The 17,500-nt window shown below is 39.5% G+C and overlaps 1 protein-coding gene, 1 long non-coding RNA gene and 1 pseudogene across 2 annotated transcripts in view; 2 read left to right on the plus strand and 1 right to left on the minus strand.

Moving 5' to 3' along the window:
* Positions 1–17,500, plus strand: part of LOC138003125 (uncharacterized) — a 315,129-nt gene that overhangs the window by 280,078 nt on the left and 17,551 nt on the right. The window lies entirely within an intron of this gene.
* Positions 6,827–12,190, plus strand: LOC138004434 (melanocyte-stimulating hormone receptor-like). Its single transcript, XM_068850947.1, has 2 exons — positions 6,827–7,747; positions 12,014–12,190. The coding sequence occupies exons 1-2, from the start codon at positions 6,827–6,829 to the stop codon at positions 12,188–12,190; spliced, it is 1,098 nt and encodes a 365-aa protein (XP_068707048.1).
* On the minus strand, positions 12,380–13,760 carry LOC138003124 (adenosine receptor A2a-like; annotated as a pseudogene).

Genomic DNA, 17,500 nt, shown 5'->3' on the forward strand with positions numbered 1-17,500 from the left:
TCTCGGAGTAGAGGATTCTTAAGCCACATGGAACAAAATGATTGGTATTTTCAATGAGACGAAAGGCAACATAGCAAGGCTGCATCAAGAGACCAACTAAAAAATCTGAAAACGCCAGGCAAGCTAAGAGAATGTTTGAAGGTGTCTGTAGAGAAGCGTTCCTTGTGATTACAAGCGCCACATTAAGAGAATTAGCAATGACAGCGAAAGGTGAACACAATCCGTTGATCACTGCTGTTGTGAGATTTGATTTATGGCGAGCCATTACCTTGTCGTATAGTGGATCTGGAAGGATGAAACAATCACTAAAAAAAAACTTTGGCAAATTTAAAGTAGGCTGTTCTAAGATGCTCATTTCTTGGCCCGTGGTTTCATTCATTGTGATCCTTTTCTCTTCCAGCGACTAAAGCATATGATTTCAGGAAACTGTCAACTTAGTTTTTTTTTTAATAGACGGAAAGTTTTTATTACTACACTTGGGATGACCATCCGGTAATCTTGATTCAATTTCCTTTCACAACCTAAAACGATGTCATTTCAAATGTCAGGATGTCGGCTTCCTAAATAATTTAACTAAGTAACCATTTAGGAAGCAAACATTGCATCGTCTTCAAAATTAGTGAATCAGTCAAGTAAAAAGATTACTATTTTAAAATGTCTTGATTTATTCTTGGAAATCTTTTTAATGGTGTTTGTCAGTCTGTGGTAATTACCGGTACTTTCATTTCAAAGCAAAAACATGGGAGAGAGCTGCTGCACAGCATTTTAACGTTTTCATTTCCTGGTAAAAAGTCAAAAATTGCCACTAAGCGGTTTAAGTGGTTGAATTGTCTTCAATTAAAAGCTTGAATTGTTGACAACAAGTGTCGTCCTTAGCTTATCGTTCTCTATTGCATGTCTAAATCTTTGCCTGAAGTATTAATATTGTCAAAAAATAAAGGTTAAAGCAAAAGAAGTAAGGGCGACTGTTCAATTGACCGTCTTGATTCCGAAAAAAAGTAATTTCTCGACCAGTCATGAATGACCCAAACAGCGCGATGAACCAATCAGAATTCGACGAATGCACTGCTCAAAAGGAAGAGATTAAAAAATGGGCCATTTCCGAGTTCATGTCTGCCTCCTCTTCAAAGCGAGTCTAAGTGCGAAGTTTTTGTAATGATAATTAGTTCTACTTTACATATGAATGAAAAATAATTTTCACAACAAAAAGTTTGCACTTAGACTCGCTTTGAAGAGGAGCCAAACATGAACTCGGAATTGACCTATTGTAAACCAATCCACACACAAACTTAGCAGAACCAAACGCGCAATTTCTCGCGTCACACAACTTATTTGGATCTAAAGGCGAATAGTCAACGAATAAACTATTGTGTGTGCTTTACCTGCTTTACAGCCAAACGGAGTTAAAAGGGGTGAAATTCGAACGGCTATTAGTTACAAAACGCTGGTCCTTTCCACCAACGAACATTGCCTTTCCTTTAACGCCGACTCGAACTTTTGAGTGTACTCGACATCCCGAGGGGGGGGGGGGGGGGGGGGGGGCACTTTAGGAATTTCTGGGTGGGGATGTGCCGCTGGGACCCTGGAACCCTTAGCCTATACCAGAGCTAGTTCAGCTGAATTTTGCTATCCTATACTAGAGTAAACTCCCACCGATTTCCGTCTCAATTCCGATTCTTGACAGTTAATAATATCCAGAGGTGTTTCAGGACAGCCATTTATTGACACTGTTGAGGCTGAGTTACGTGAACTTAAACTTTGCCGATTTGATTTTTTTACATTCTTGAGCGGGAATTTCTGGTTTCCTTAGTGTTTGATAAAATCTTCAACGGTCTGGTCAGTTTCGTGGAAAATGATACCCTGGCTATTATTTGTATGCTCTATCCTGGGGTAAACTGCTTGAAAACCATACCCTTCACAGCGGCACATACCTATATAGTCCATATATGGCAGTACCTTCTCCCCCCCCCCCCCCCCCACCCCCCTTCGGGCTCGACATAAACAGCAGTTGGTCACACGTCGAGTTTCAATTCTACTTCCTTCGAGTTTTTCCCGTAAAGGGTTAGTCAGTCCATTCCCTCATGTTGTCTGTCCGCCTTTTGCACTGGTGGCTTCCTTTTCATTCTACCCTCTGTCTCTCCCCGTAGTTTTTGGCAATGTCTTGGGCCCGACCCATGCTAACTTGCGGTGTCTCACATTAGATAGATGTGACTCTTGTGATCTGTTGTTTTATAAATATTCATTTGTGCGGTATCGTGTGCACTTAATTTGGAGTAACGTCCTGTAACACTTGAATCAAATCACAGAGTGAAGTCTGAAGCGCAGCAGTAGCCTGCAGAGCAGGCAGTTCTTTTTAACATTAGTGCTTATTGAAAGTAGTCTTCGACCAAATTACGTTGAAAAGCCGCCGAATTGGAAGCGCAGCTGGAGAGAATTGAGACTAGTGGAGCCTCTCCCCGAAACCATTTTTTACCTCGCGCCAGTGTTCTCTCGGTCTCGTCGTCCAAGATGGCGCCATAGAGTAAATTGAAAGATTATTCATCGCTTTTTACACAAATACGCCAGCTCTGTAAGCTAGCGTTGCTGCAGAAATGTAATGATGAAAAGTGAAAAGTAGTTGAAGGAAAAGCCACAAGCCGAGACAAGGTAAATAAAAACCTCGGAGAAAATGGGACCCATGACCTCTCAGTTTCATCAACCCAGTGAGCTCGGAAAAAAGGAAGCAGATTGTGCTTGATTATGATAATAATGCCCTGATATTCCTCTTTGACATTAAAAAAAAAAACTTTTCGAGGTCTACATCTGCGAAATAACAAACCACGTCATTATTGACGATTCTTTAGGTGGACATCTTAACGTGCAAAAAGTGAATATTTCCATGTCTTATTGTGGCAGTTGGCAATCGCGGAAACCATTTCTTACCTCCAAGGTCTATCCACAACGATAGGTTCCAACAGGTCACCTTTCTTGAATCCAATGATTCATTTATATTCTTAACCTATTTCTGTGTACTAATGGAGGCAGCATTCTTAACTACGTTGACAATTAATTTTTGTTCTCTGCAAAGTTTCTTGGTTCAACCGGCCGAGAAAAGTTGTCCATGGTTTCATACAGAGTTCAAGATTGAAACGACAAACAGCAATTAGGAAGTAATAATATCATATCTCCATTTCGACACCCTAAATATATCAGGTTTTTAGTCATAAATTTCAGCAGGTTCTTCTTTTGAACTGAAATATAAACGTAAATATTTGACAGTTATTCTCCGAAGGCGAGGTGAATATCGGTGAATAAAAACCGAGAAAAAGTCTAATTTTTTTTCAGCGATATTCTTCAAGCCAAAGGTGAATACTTGTTTTAGTATAATTACATAGGTGATTATTTGAAAAATATGCCTTTTTTTTAACAATTAATTTCTTCGTCTGCCACCTTGACAAAACAGCTTACGGCCATTTTGATAAAAACCGCATGGGTGATTATTGCGTGATAATGACATCAAGTGCACCCAATCAGGGCAGAGAATTAATCACCTACGTAAAAATAAACGTAAATATTGTTTTAAAATCTTCGGCATTTGTTGGGAATGTTCTTAAAGAATTCTGTGAACTGAAACCATAATAATATTCACTTCTTTTGGGGTCGATTATTTAAAAAAGCATAGCAAACCTATGCAGGATTTTTGGTTATTACTGACAGGTTTAAAGTACTCACAGCGGTTCACGATAAGACTGACACAAATTTGACTGAAGCGCATAAATCATCTCATTCATTACCCTGCAACAGCCAATGAAAATGCCATCAACGATTAGTACGATTAAGTTACTCATCAGGCGAGTCCAGCCCATCCCTTTCTTGTCTGATTATCTGCAGGTGTTCCCAAGAAGTCTAAAAGTTACTACACCTTGCAGAGCAGTACGAGAAAACTATAGCTTATCATAACTGTATTAGGTTTCTAACGACGAAGAGAAAGTCGTGGAAATTGATTTATACTTTGCGTGAGTTTTGTAGGTACTTCCTTGTCTTCTTAAAGTTGATTTATTGACGTTGACGCACTGGTTGTCGTATATTATTTTATTTGAAGGTATCATGTCAACTCAACACACACTGCTGCTCATGGGCGTAGCCAGGATTTTTCAAAGGGGGGGGGGGGTCTCACTGTGTCAAACAGAGGGTACTCGCGTTTTCGCAACCTGAATATTGTAGGTTGTTTGAGTAAAAGACGGCTTACAAAGGGGGGGTCACCAGGACCCCCCCTAGCTACGCCGTTGCTGCTGCTGCACTGCTGTCGACTCAATACGCACACCCGTTTCGTAATGGAGATAATTAGATTATATTAGATTCCTCCATCGGAGGGCTGTTTGTCCGCTACAGGTGTTTCCTAATTTGTTGACCAATTCAAAGATTCGCATCTAATCGAGCGAAACTACTTAAGTGTGTTTTTACTTTACGACAGAAACATAGCACTAAAATTAGATGTTTGGCTGAAAACGCTAATGAATTCGTATTCTAGTCTCTTGTCTGTGCGAGAAACATTATTTAAACAATGTTGAAAGATTCAGGTTAAGCAAATTCAGACTGCTAATCAAGTCGACATAGAAAACATGCACAAGGGGGTGTTTTAATTACTAAAAGCTGCGAAATTGAAGAAGGTACACGGGCAAGACGCTGAGAAATAATCCAGAAACCGAAGAAAAGCAAAGCACAGCAAGAAAGCGAACTGTCACAGTTGCTTTTTTCTGCCTGGTCTAAAGTTTGACAGAGTTTCAGATCGCGATTTCATCAATTTTATACTAGTGAGCTTGCTCATCCTCTTGGTAATTATAAAACATTCTTTTCTCCAATAACCTCAGTCTGAATTTCTCGAATGGATATCGTACAGCGCTGCTTGTTTGTGCAGCCGAGCTATGCGACTTTTCGAGTATCTGAGATACCACCAAAGACGTGTTCCACGTGTTCCATGTGATATGCGACAGTTTCCTCCGTTGGACTCCTCGTTAGCTATGGTTTCGTACTCGTTAATTCATGCGCTACTAGCTGAAAGAGGACACGTTGCGGTACAATGACGTCCAAGATTAAACAGGTCTGCAATGAGTGCACAGTAAAGCAACAAAAACACTTTTTTCTTGTTACATGACTAATTCTTTTGGTTCCAAGACAGTTGTGAATGTTAACTCAATTATCGTTTCTCATCATGCAGAATCCACACAATTCAATCGTTAGCAGAGTAACTTTTCAGCAAACATTGATCTCATTGTAGCGGCCTACCTGGGATTTAACACACCAGTTCTACTACTTTCAATCAGATCATCTAAATGTACATCATGATAGAGGCCTACACTCTACAAAATTGATCTGAAACCGTGGCCTTTCTCAATTCTGCTCCGCTGCCTAGCATACCTTGAGGTGAATTAGCTTGATACCGGGTTGACGTGCCGCACGCATTTTAGCGCATAGTTTTGCGGTTCTCTTCATAGCAAAGACGCGAAATCATCAAATTTGAGGTTTTGACGCCACCTTTAGCGTACAACGGCGAACCATTTATTCTCTATTTTTGCTCTCAATCCGCTCATACCAATTTATTTTTAGGATAATTCGCCCACATTGTGAGACGTGAACGAGATGGAACAATGGCTGAAGACTTACGATGGCGAAAAGTTATATTTTGAGGTGACGTTTTTGTCGTCGTCGCTAATTTTTCTTTCGTAAACAAGCGATGCCATTTTTGACGGTCGAAGCTATTCTTAGTAAACAAGCCTTTTATTCGGTTAGCTTTAAGTAAATTGTTAGGAGAGGCTTCGCTTAAATACTTTAAAATTGCCAGTTTAAACGTGTTGTTTCGGTAGTGCAGAGGTTAAGTTCATTGCCCTAATGCCATAAAACCGAGTTCGACATCGTTCTATCCACTTTTTCAAATTTTTTCTTTTTTTTTTTCTTAAGGTTTTTTCGCATTCTTTTCTAATTCTAAGTAATATACGCTGCTAATCTAGTCCTAGATTAAATATTTTTCTTCCTCATTGGCAAACGACAAACTTAAAGGGAAACTGTCACGAGAAGCGCATGCGCTAGCGTCTTGTGAAAACTTGAAAATTGTAAGGTGAACTTTTTTCAAGTTGATTCGACAAATTCAAAATAGTGTCCACTGGGGAGGGCCATGGTGGACAAAGGAGAAACTCTGGCGAATATACGTGACTCATGCGTGAATCCATGCGCAGCTCATGACAGTGCACCTTTAATAGTGAAAATTGTCGTAAGTCTCTCTTGTTTACGAAAGGGAAGATTGCGTCGCCGTCTCCGTCGTAGATCTTAAAGTCCCTAATTTCAGAATCAAGGAGCTTAAGAATTCAACAATTTTCTTTTTTACAATTACGACGTTGTCATCTTTCGACGTTTCGTTTCCAAATGTCCCACGAGCCTCCTTTAGTTCAGTGGTAGAAAATCCGAATTATATATATCGCATTATAAATTGAATTCCTCCCGACGTCATTACCGATAAAATACGGTGATTTGCATAATTTCCTTTTTTACTAGTAAAAAAGAAAATTCATAGATTGCTCGATCAGCTGCAGATTCTGGGTTAGTTCTGCTCCATCATGTCTGTCCTGTTTGAAATACATTTTCAAATTACTGAAATTACATGACATATAGGCTACAATCGACAAACGCGTTATTGACGTTTTTATGGACACATTCCATTAGTAATTACTTTCAGTATTGAAGTGTTTAAGAAAGAGGCGAAAATGGTATTTCAATACTTGATCATGCGCCTCCGGTTCATTATGTTCAAAGTTACTGTAGGAGAAGTACAAGTTTCGAAACACCGTGAAAAATGAAGTCTTCTACTACCGTTCTTTCCCACAATTTGAGCATCACAACTTCGCCAGCGAATCATGGACCAGGTGATGACAGTCAGTGCTTCCATCTCCCTGATGCTAAATTCGACGTATTCCATCAACGAACCGAAACTAATCTCGTAACAGTTGTCTTAAATGCCGTGTTGTCGCCTTTCGCTGTCATGGCGAATCTGCTCATAGTATTGATCATTTTGACAAGGAAATCCCTTCAATCGCCTTGCAATATCCTTTTTGCCTGCCTGGCGATCTCCGACCTCCAGGTTGGCATCCTAGTTCAACCGAGCTATGTGGCCTACAGACTGCTCGAAAACGCACACGGCTTCGTTCCCTGCTCGGTGAGAATGCTTTACTCGTCGGGATTTTACGTTTACTACGGAGTGTCATTCACGACATTGAGTGCTGTAAGCTGTGAAAGACTCATAGCCTTAGAATATCACCTAAGATACTCTGCAATTGTCCGTCCTCGGGGAGTTTTGAAAACGGCTTTGTTCATTTGGTTGATAAACATACTGTTCACATTTTTGCAATGGGCGCAGAATGACGTTTTTCGAGGTATTCATCAGGTAATGTGGTCCTTTTTGCTCATAACTACTGTTATCCTCCAAATCACAATCCTGAAAACAGTAATTCGCCACCAAAGACAAATTAAAAAACACCAGCCCACGTCCACGTCCGCAATGCGACAAATGCAAATCAAGCTGGCAATAAATGTTGCGTCCATCGTGGCAGTTTATGTACTGTTTAATCTTCCTTTTCTAGTTTTCACCCTTAGCCATCAATTCCTCTTCGGCAACATTGACAGTTACAATTTTTACAGCTGGTCTGAAACAGCGGCATTTTTAAATTCTTCCCTCAATCCTTTGGTTTGTGTGTGGAGAGTTAAAGCCATTAGGAAGGTAATCGCTGAAGTTTTCTCGAAGAAATCGCAACGAAAAGACGCTTTTCTTGTGAAATTTCGGAAAATAACACCGTCGTCTAAAAACGGTCAGTGAGGAAAACGAGCTTGCCATAATGATTGAGCCATAATAAATATCTGAATATCTTTAACTAACTATTTAAGCCTTTTCCTTCCTTGTAGGCTTACGTGTTGGAAGTATGATAAAGCTAATTTTGCGTCCTGCTACTTCGCAGCCTGTGGATATTCTAGCCAGTGAGCCATACTCACAGAGCTATAAGCAGAGGCCAAAAGTAAACGTTCTTCCAAACTCTATAGGTGATCATGTGGAGTTAACGTGGCCGAGTATTTAGGGCCTTTTTTCTCTAGCTCACTGAGGACACCTCTAGTTTTAGTCCCATACTGCGTGACTACCAGCCAAACTTGAAGCTACTGTATCTTTAATATTAGTTTCATTGTCCATGGAAAGCGCCGATGCATGGGGAGTGGTCAGTTAAGGCATAATATTTTATATTCCTTCCTTCCTTGGAATCGAAACCAGAAAAGCGATTGATTCAACTCTTGCACCCAGTTAACCAGATTTCTAGTGAAGAGCCTTGTCATCTCAGAGCTTTACTAGTGTTCGCAATTTTTTTCTTTCTTTCCACCGGCATTTTTGCAAGACGGCCACCCTCTGGACTTTCTACGAAAGCCGAATAAGTGTGAAGCTAGGTCATACTGAGGAACATTTTCTCGTAATAACGCTACGTAAGAAGTTCAAACTGAACCAACCAACTTAAAGTAGCGAGTCACCATATTTGTTTTTTGAATGAAGCTTTTAAAAATTGATATTCTCTGAAACAACTTTTGGTTAATTACTGAAAAACGCCTGGGCAATATTAGAGCAAAATTTTCAATTGCATCTAACAATTAATCTCGCCGATGTAAGAATCTATAGACTGAAATTTGTCTAGGAAGCCGTACTTTTAAAGGCAACAATTTTTCAAGACAATTTTAAAGCCCATAATTTGAAAAAGCTTTTATTTGGTAGCCACAAAAACTAAAGTGTTTGTATTTGGCAGGCAAATAAGAACTTTAATGAAAAATAGGACATATTAACATCTACAACCATGGTTTCTTTGTTAAATTTTTAGCATTTCATCAATCCGGGAAGAAAAATAAAATCTTGAAACTTTTGTGCTACACATGGGTTCATCTGCAGTGGTTATCTTTTAAAGAAGTTAGTAAACACGAAGACGTATCATAAAAGGGGTCAGTTGCTTCACGATTTGCTTTTGTTCGAATTCACATTAAAGCACAACTGATTATCCAAGATGGCGATCAACAAACAGCTTAGTTAATGTATAATGTAATGTGTGAAGATGGTTATCATGTTTTGTTCGCTGTTTTGGCCCTTACCATTCATGCATAAACCACAGCCTTTTTCTAAAAGACAACCTGTCATAAAGTTTCGATTAATTTATTCTGTCAAAATTCTGTTCTGAACTGAGGATAAAATATTGCGCGTGGTCACTGTAAAGTTAGCATGAAGCGCTGCCTCACTCTCCTCGTTTTTGTAGTCAGGTGCACCCAACGAATCTGTTCCTCACATTATCTGTTCCCCAGAGGAATCTTGCTGGCTGGCAAAAATACAGGTGTTTCGATTAGCTGGCTGGGGAATTTTGTTATTGATAGAGGTTTTGCCTGGGAATTACTGACTTTTTCTAGCATTTCAACCCGAACTGGCTGTAGAAACTCTGAAGACTGAGAACCACTTCCCTCTCCCACAGAGTAGTCACAAACATACGACGGCTGGTCAGAGTGATTGGGCTTGCGGAAAAAACATGTTTTGTCGCTTTTGTTCGGTCGTTTTGGATCGAGGGATTTGAAAGCGCGCGGAATTCCTTGCTGAGAAATAAATTTGATCAGCTGGCTGGGAAACCAAACAATTTTATCTAGCTGGCTGGGAAATTTCTTGTGTGTCTTGCTGGGAAAAGGAACAGATAATGTTTTCCCAGCAACACTGAAAAACACCTGAAAATGCCTTAATAACATTTATTTTCATTAACTGGGGTATAATAATACATTTTACAACAAATTGGTCGTTGGGTGCCCCTGTGTAGTTTCCAGAGTTTCTTAACGAGTCCAGCTATATGAACTCTGCAAACAGTAAGAAAGAGACGAAACCCCTAAAAGGTATTTCCAGCGCGAGAAAAAGGAAAGGGAGATTTAAAAAAAAGAAAGAAACGACAGATAACATCTCATAACATATTACGGACACATTCCAGTTACAATTAGCGGCTTTTTATTGCACTAATTCAGTATCGTACAGCTTTATACTGTATGCGTCCACGGCATCTGCGTGTGCCTAGGGCACCACGCCTTGTATAGCGAGTCTTTGTGTATCCACAACCGGTACTGAGCTCTAAATGAGACAAACCACAGCATTTAACAGTAACTTAAGCAGTTGCTAAAGGAGCCTGAAAAAAATTCATGCGTTTGTGCTGCACTGCTTTACAGTAAACGTGATCTGAGCAAACAAGGGATATGGGAGCTGGTCTGTTAGGAGTTCATAATACAGGTGAATGAATGATTGAGAAATCGCGCTCTCAGAGTCGAATATATTAATCATTTCACTAAGAGGCATTTTAGTGAGTCCCAGTTCAAAATATAAGTCTCCCGACAAGGACCGTATGACAGGCGCTTCAAATCCTATCATAATTACTGAAATGAAGAGGAAAAGTGGACATATAGATTGAAATAAACCATTGGCAAAATAAACTACACGGACTGTCCCCAACCCTTCTGTACAACTTGACATCAAATGTATCAGCTGCCGGTAAAATCCGTTCTCAGGTTGAATCGGTTTTTACCTAGGTTAAATTGGTGATCCTCATTTTACCTACGATGGTTGAATACTCACTCAGATGAATTGAAGAAACCTTTTTTTTTTGGAGCCTATAATTTAAGCCTAGAGAAAATTAAAATTCAGGTTAGGATTAGTTTTGGTTGTTATACATGGATGTTAATTGACTTATTATGCAAAAGTAAATAACAAAACAAACTGCGTTGGCTTGAACATGTTCGTCGTTGTTGTGTGGTGGTGAAGACACAGGAATTTAGATTTGAACTGGGTCCGTGTTTGAGTACCGGTAAACGCATGCGCATATTGCAGTTCTTTGTTCCCTTACTATGTTGTATTGTTGAGTATGAAGAGTATGAATGCATAAACCGATAAGATGATTTGATATTTGATTTAAACTAAGTAGAGTGCATATTAAACCTAGGTAAAAAGAGGATTACCAATTTAACCTACGTATAGGTAATTTAAACTGATTCAATCTGAGCCCGGATTTGACAGACAACATATCTACGAAAGCTAGTAGCTATTGACTTGAGAATGTTTACCTCCAACGAGTTCTCAAGTAGACAAAGTCGTTTTGATGAAGAGTAATAACATCTTGAAACTTTGGAACAAATTAATCTTGAGTTTTCCAAGGCTAGCGATTTTATTTAATCAATATTTCTAGTCATTTATCAAAATTTGAACCCAACTGGTGTGGGTCATTGAAAAGCAATAAGTTGCAAAAAATACACAAAAAGCCTTTGAATATTTCTTGGGAGCATTATTTTCTCATTATTTGTTAACAGCTGATGTCTACGTGTTTATACACTTGCCTTAAAATCAATAAGTTTATTTTTTTTCTTTATTACTAGGAAAAAACCCAGTTATTTGGTTTGTTTTATATTACGATGAAATATGGCTTTAACCAATCAGGCTGATCATGCTGTATTCTCAGTGAAACAGTACTAAATTACCATTTGATTCCTAAAAAGATACTGCCGAGAGCCTAGCAATATTGTATATTTAGCTGGGTGTTTAGATGCCTTGCTAAAAAGAAGATAAAAATTGGTGCTAACTTGAGGAAAAATATGAATGCACAATGGGAAATGACTTGGCCAGGATGTCTTACAAGATCATGTAACATAATTTTTCGTTCGCAAATTAGCATTTCTAAATCAGCGAAAGAAGAGAATACGCCCTGCACTTGAAACGTTCACCATATGCTGTTAGGAGAGGGTTAGAGTAAGTTCTTTTTTCTGACTCTCATCAGCAGGCATTGTTTCTTAGGAACAAGACGCCTTCAGGCATGGAAAAAATCCGCTTTTACGTGCCCAAGTTTATCCTCATTGACTAACCAAAATAATGACAGTGATGATGATGATGATGATGATTACGATGACTATGACACAGATTACGACGATGATGATGATGACCATTAGGTAGATTGATGTAGATTACGATGACGACAATGATGATGATGTTAATGATGTTTGTGATCACAGTGACGTTGTTTACGATAGTGTTGATGGTGATAATGACGATGATGATGTTGAGGATTTTGGCGATTACGATGATAATGAAGATAACAAACAAACTGCGGTTATAAACATAACGAGATAACGCATGTTGTAAAACTATTTATGAACTTGACGTTTCGTATGCTCCAACATACATCTTCAGAAGTAACGTTTGTTTGCTATTTTTACTCAAATTGAAATAGCCAAAGAATAAGAGTGTCTACGATAATGAAGATGATGTTGCAGATGTGATTGTCACAGGATTTTGATGATGACGACGATAATGGTGATGTTAGTGATGATGTTAATGATGATAATGATGATGTCGTTGTTGTTGTTGTTGATGATGATGATGATAATACTGATGTGGATGATGATAACACGATGCTGATGATGTTAATGATGACGCTGATGATGATAATACTCATGATGATAATACTCATGATGATAATACTCATGTCGATGATGATGATGATGATGATGATGATGACGGTGATGATGATGATGATGTTGATAACCCTCAGTACCTTCGAAGCCTCTCTGTGCTCAGATTTGGAGCATTTTCAAATTTTCCTCGAACTCTTGAAGGATCTTTCGAGCTTTCTGGATCGCCTCCTCGCTTCGCCAGAGACAAATCAATGGATTTATAAATGAGTTTTAAAAAAGCACCAGTTTCGCTCCAACTATAGTAATCGTAGGTGTCTATATGACCCATAACTAGCTGGTGCAAAGCTGTAACGACAAGGACAGGAAGATTGAACAAGAAATAAATTCCAACAACGTAAGCTGTGTTGACTGCTAACTTCACTTGCGTTTTAAAATTGTGATGGTTAGAGGAAGACAGTGACAGCTGTTGTCTCATAATTTGACGCCGATGGTGGCGAACGATGACGTGGACTTTCAGTTGCGAAATCACGGCAATGATCAGGAAAGCCAACCACGAAAACAGGTGCAGGCCTCGGGCGATTGCATTGTGTACCCACTGTAGAGATGCGAGCGCAATGTTGAGAACCCAGATGAAGATGATTACCATTAAAACGCGTTTCGCAGTGACGAGGCCTTTGTAGCGAAGGTGCAGTCTAAGTGCTAGATAGCGCTCGAGGCTGATTGCGCTCAAAGTCGTAACAGAGACACCATAGCAGATGTAAAAACCCTTCGCATACAATATCCTGGTCATGCATCGGACGTAACCTTGGTGAATTTCGCCGAGACGATAAGCGATGTAACTTGGTTGTACGATTCCGCTAACGAGAATATCCGAGAAAACAAGACATAAGAGGCACGATGGCGAGCGAAGCGATGGATTGACAATTATGGCAAAACACACCAAGACGTTAGCGATAGCCGCGGATGGAGCGAAAATGTGTTTAAAACACTAGTGATTGAATTGCTTATATAGTGAAGATGAGCCTGCTGAAAGAAAGGATCTGGGAGATGGAAGCAGAACGCCGGAAAATCGAAGGAATTGTTATGAGCCATTGAAAACAATGGTTTCGTCTTGAAATAAGACGCGAACGCATTTGATTGAAATAGCATCGATGCTAATAAAGCGCCATATCGCTGTGTTTGATCGATGAAAGAGGGCCTGAATTCACTTATTCAAATATTATTATCTTTGCGGCCTTTTTGTTGCTAGAAAAACGTGACAGCAACCCAGTTGTTAAGAAACTGACGTGTCCATGAAGCACTCAATCTAGAATTAATCCCATTTTCAATTTTTTTTCTCTTGGGAGTCAATTTTAACCATAAACTAAAAACACATACCCTAACAAACTTCACCGTAATACACAATTCTTTCATGGTTGTTTGCTGTCCTTTTGGTCTTTTAATTACTTTGGCACAGTTACTGTCATGCTATAATTAATTATTTAAGTGTAAGGCTTTGAGAACAACACGAGTTTAATCAACAGCCGTCTTTTCCAAATCCCGAGAAATGGTATGGTTGTCACTCAAAGGCTCGAGGACTTGAACTAACCGAGTAAAACTCAATTGATTGTTGGAGGAACTGGAATTGCCTGAATGCCGCTGCTAAGGTTAGTGATTGCATTAGAAAGCTCGTGCTACCTTTTCGACCAACGAGAAGCGAAACCAAAACAAATTGAGCCTTGTACGAGAGCTTTTAGTAAATTAGAAGGAGTTCCTTTCAATCTTTCTGATTGGTTCAGTTCGGGGTTTGTACCTATTGTGTTTTGTCCTCGCAATTACTTTGGTTTACGACGCGTAATCACAACTCGCTTCATTATCCTGGTGAAATTAAAGGGAAATACATATCCCAACTGCATGAATACAAAATGCATTACGGCGGTGACCAGTTACATGCGCAGTCAACAAATCTTTGTTATGAGATCGAATCGTTAGAAAGACTCCCAGTTTATCGTCATCACAGGGATTATCAGTCACAAGCGCCCCTCAATGACCTTTTTTTCATTTTTCGAAAGTAAATTTTGGGTGGACGTCAATCAAATCTTTGATTGACGTCCATTCAAATTTGGTTTCGAAAAATAAAAAAAAAAGTCGTTGAAAGGCGCGTGTGACTGATAATCCCTGTAATGACGACAAACTGGCAGTCTTTCTAATTGAAAGCAAACTACGGTGACAAACATAAGGCTAAACAAGCGCATACCTGAAATGCATATACCTAATACACATGTAAAACTTGTTAATAAAGATACAGCTTTTCGATGCTAACGTATTCACTTAAGGATGGCGGAAGATCACAAAATGAATACGTTAAGTGAATACGTTAGCAGCGAAAAGTTGTATCTTTATGGGGATATATTCTCTTTTGTTTTCATTGTTTCTTTTATATCTTCGTATTGTATTACCTCCTTTTGTTACTATCAATATTACCTCATAAGCTATTCAAATTATTGTTATATATTTCAAAAAATTTAGCTAACGGTAACCGTTACTTCTGAAGATGTCTGTCGAGAAATACGAAACGACGTCAAGTCCTCACGTTAGCCTCATGTTTGTCACCGCAGTTTGCGTTCGATTTCTAATCATGGTTCGTCGGCCAAAGACGAAAAGTATCTTTCCTACAAAGGAGTGGTTTTTCAAAGACACAATCAACATTGCTTTGTTTTGATAAACAGAGGCAACAGCAAATCGAAAGTAGTTGTGAGCAGGGGCCCGTTTCTCGAAAATCCCGAAAGTTTACGGGCCATTTTCGGGTGTCACAATGTCTTCTGTATCTCAAGAACAGAGAGGATTTAAGTCGTCAAACTTTACAGACTCGTTTCTTTTAATTGGCTTAAAAACAAGTTAAAAGGTCGGTTTTCCAAAACAAGTGGTTAGCAGTTTCACAAACGGTCAGTGTAAAACGCAGACTGCAGACCGGGAGTAAAATGCAGACTGAGGTTATAATTTAACTGTTGAAAAAGCCCAAACCCATTAGAAATGCTACCAGTTAAGCCTAAATATTGTTGTAGGCCTAATTAGGCCTAAGGTTAGCATTTCTAAGGCGTTTGGGCTTTTTCAACAGTTGCGTTATAACCTCAGTCTGCATTTTACCCCTGGTCTGCAGTCTGCAGTCTGCGTTTTACACTGACCGGTTTCACAAATGGCTTTTCGGGCCCGAAAAAGTTTGGGGACTTTCGAGAACCGAGAACACACAAGAACACAGTCAGGTGGGACACTCTATGACAAATACACAACAATGCGTTACACTGACAAGGTGAAGATGCTTCATGACCGCGACGGTCATTAAAAACTAACAAATCCCGAGCAAGTGCTCTGGATTAAATAGTAGTTCTAAGGAGTTACTAAACACTTCAAACGATATACTTAGGGAGCATGAAACAATCGATTATCGTCTCCTTTTTCGGCCCCAAAGTTTTTTTGTTATGTATTTACCATGAAGTGTCCTACCTGACTGTGGGGGTCCCTGTGGGGGTTCAGTTCCAACCGTTCGGAAATGCGCTCTTACATTCTGCTTCCGATTCATCCCCGGTCCTTCACGGCCACAGTATACAAACTGAACGCCCGCCTGATATCAAGCCCACAGTTTAATGCAGTTTCATATTTCATTTCATTTCATTTGTGCATAAGGGGAAAAGCCTTCAAGTTGCAAAAGGACCGTAATAAAATGCTGGGCTTAATAGACCGAATGCATAAATGGCGGCCAAAAAACTGTTCTCTTGTTTATGTGCTAATTGGCCTCACTAGCCTCGTTTGCATGGATAAATACAAAAGAAAGGTTGCTTGAGAGCGAGGCTATTGAGTCTCATTAGCACATAAACATTTTTGGCGGCCATTTAAGCATTCGGTCCATAAAAGCCCATTCGAACGCAACTCAACGTCCGGTAAGCTTGTCTTCATTCTGGATACATTCTTTGATCCATAATAACTCATTTCTTACTATCTATAAATCTTTATGCATATCAAATATTTATGTTATGTCTTAATTAACTTAACGACTTTCCGTTTTCCTTGAGAGCACACAACAAGAATGAATTAGATAAGAATCTTTCTCTATCAATACAGTCAACTCTAGTTATAGCGGACACCCTCGAAACCACGATTTGGTGTCCTTAATAGCGAGAGTCCGTAATAGCGGGGTGCGTGAAAATTTTTATTTTAAACCATATTTACAGAAGGGGGTCACAGGTGTGTTCATTTTCATTAACTCCAGTACTTTTTCAGACCCGTTGTCGCACGCAAAAAGCGTCAGAACTTTATTTACAAACAGAAGAACTTAACAGAACAGGAGTTACGTACCCTTTGTGTACAGTACTGAGTACGTAAAAAACAGTCATCGTATGTTGCAGCAATGTCCATCATCGTTTTGGTTTCCTACTGTACTGAAGTACAGTAACCTACATTTCTAAAAACAATTATTTTCAAGGAAAAGCCTGAACATCAGCTAGTGATTGCATCAGCTATCACATTGCCTTGAAATATCGTTCCAATCGGCTCTGTGTACTTTGAACTGCAACTTCCCCCACTTTGTCGCCAAGGAGACTAAATTCATTAGCAACTTAAACTCCCCTCTATGAATAAAAAAAGCAGAAAAAATATACTTGATATGTGTGCAAATTTTCCAAGATGCTGCTCGGTGTTCGCTATAACGAGAGAGAAAACAATAAAATTGTAACGTTGGGACCGAATAAAGTGTCCGTAAGTCCGTAATAGCGGGAGTTTATTTCAGACAAACGGCTGTAACTTTCGCCGGGGATTTAGCTGCTGTCCGTAATAGCGGGGTGTCCGTAATAGCGAGGTGTCCGCAAGGCGGGAGTTGACTGTATACGGTCTTGCCCCATCACAGTCACAAGTGGGCTTATTTTTAGATACACTTTTCACGCGAAAACAAACAAAGGGCCGCCAATTTTAACCAATCAGATGAAGCGATGTCACGCGTGACTGCTTTTGCCATGTTTTTTCAGAGAAATGACAACTGAATTTCGCGGGAACG

Source organism: Montipora foliosa, chromosome 5, assembly GCF_036669935.1.
Source record: "Montipora foliosa isolate CH-2021 chromosome 5, ASM3666993v2, whole genome shotgun sequence".
NCBI classification, from domain to species: domain Eukaryota; kingdom Metazoa; phylum Cnidaria; class Anthozoa; order Scleractinia; family Acroporidae; genus Montipora; species Montipora foliosa.

Bases quoted from the DNA above. Each gene is read 5' to 3' on its own strand.
- LOC138004434 (XM_068850947.1), top strand. From the start codon at position 6,827: ATGAAGTCTTCTACTACCGTTCTTTCCCACAATTTGAGCATCACAACT. The intron at 7,748-12,013 runs GTAATCGCTGAA...ACCATTAGGTAG, and splicing joins GAGTTAAAGCCATTAGGAAG to ATTGATGTAGATTACGATGA.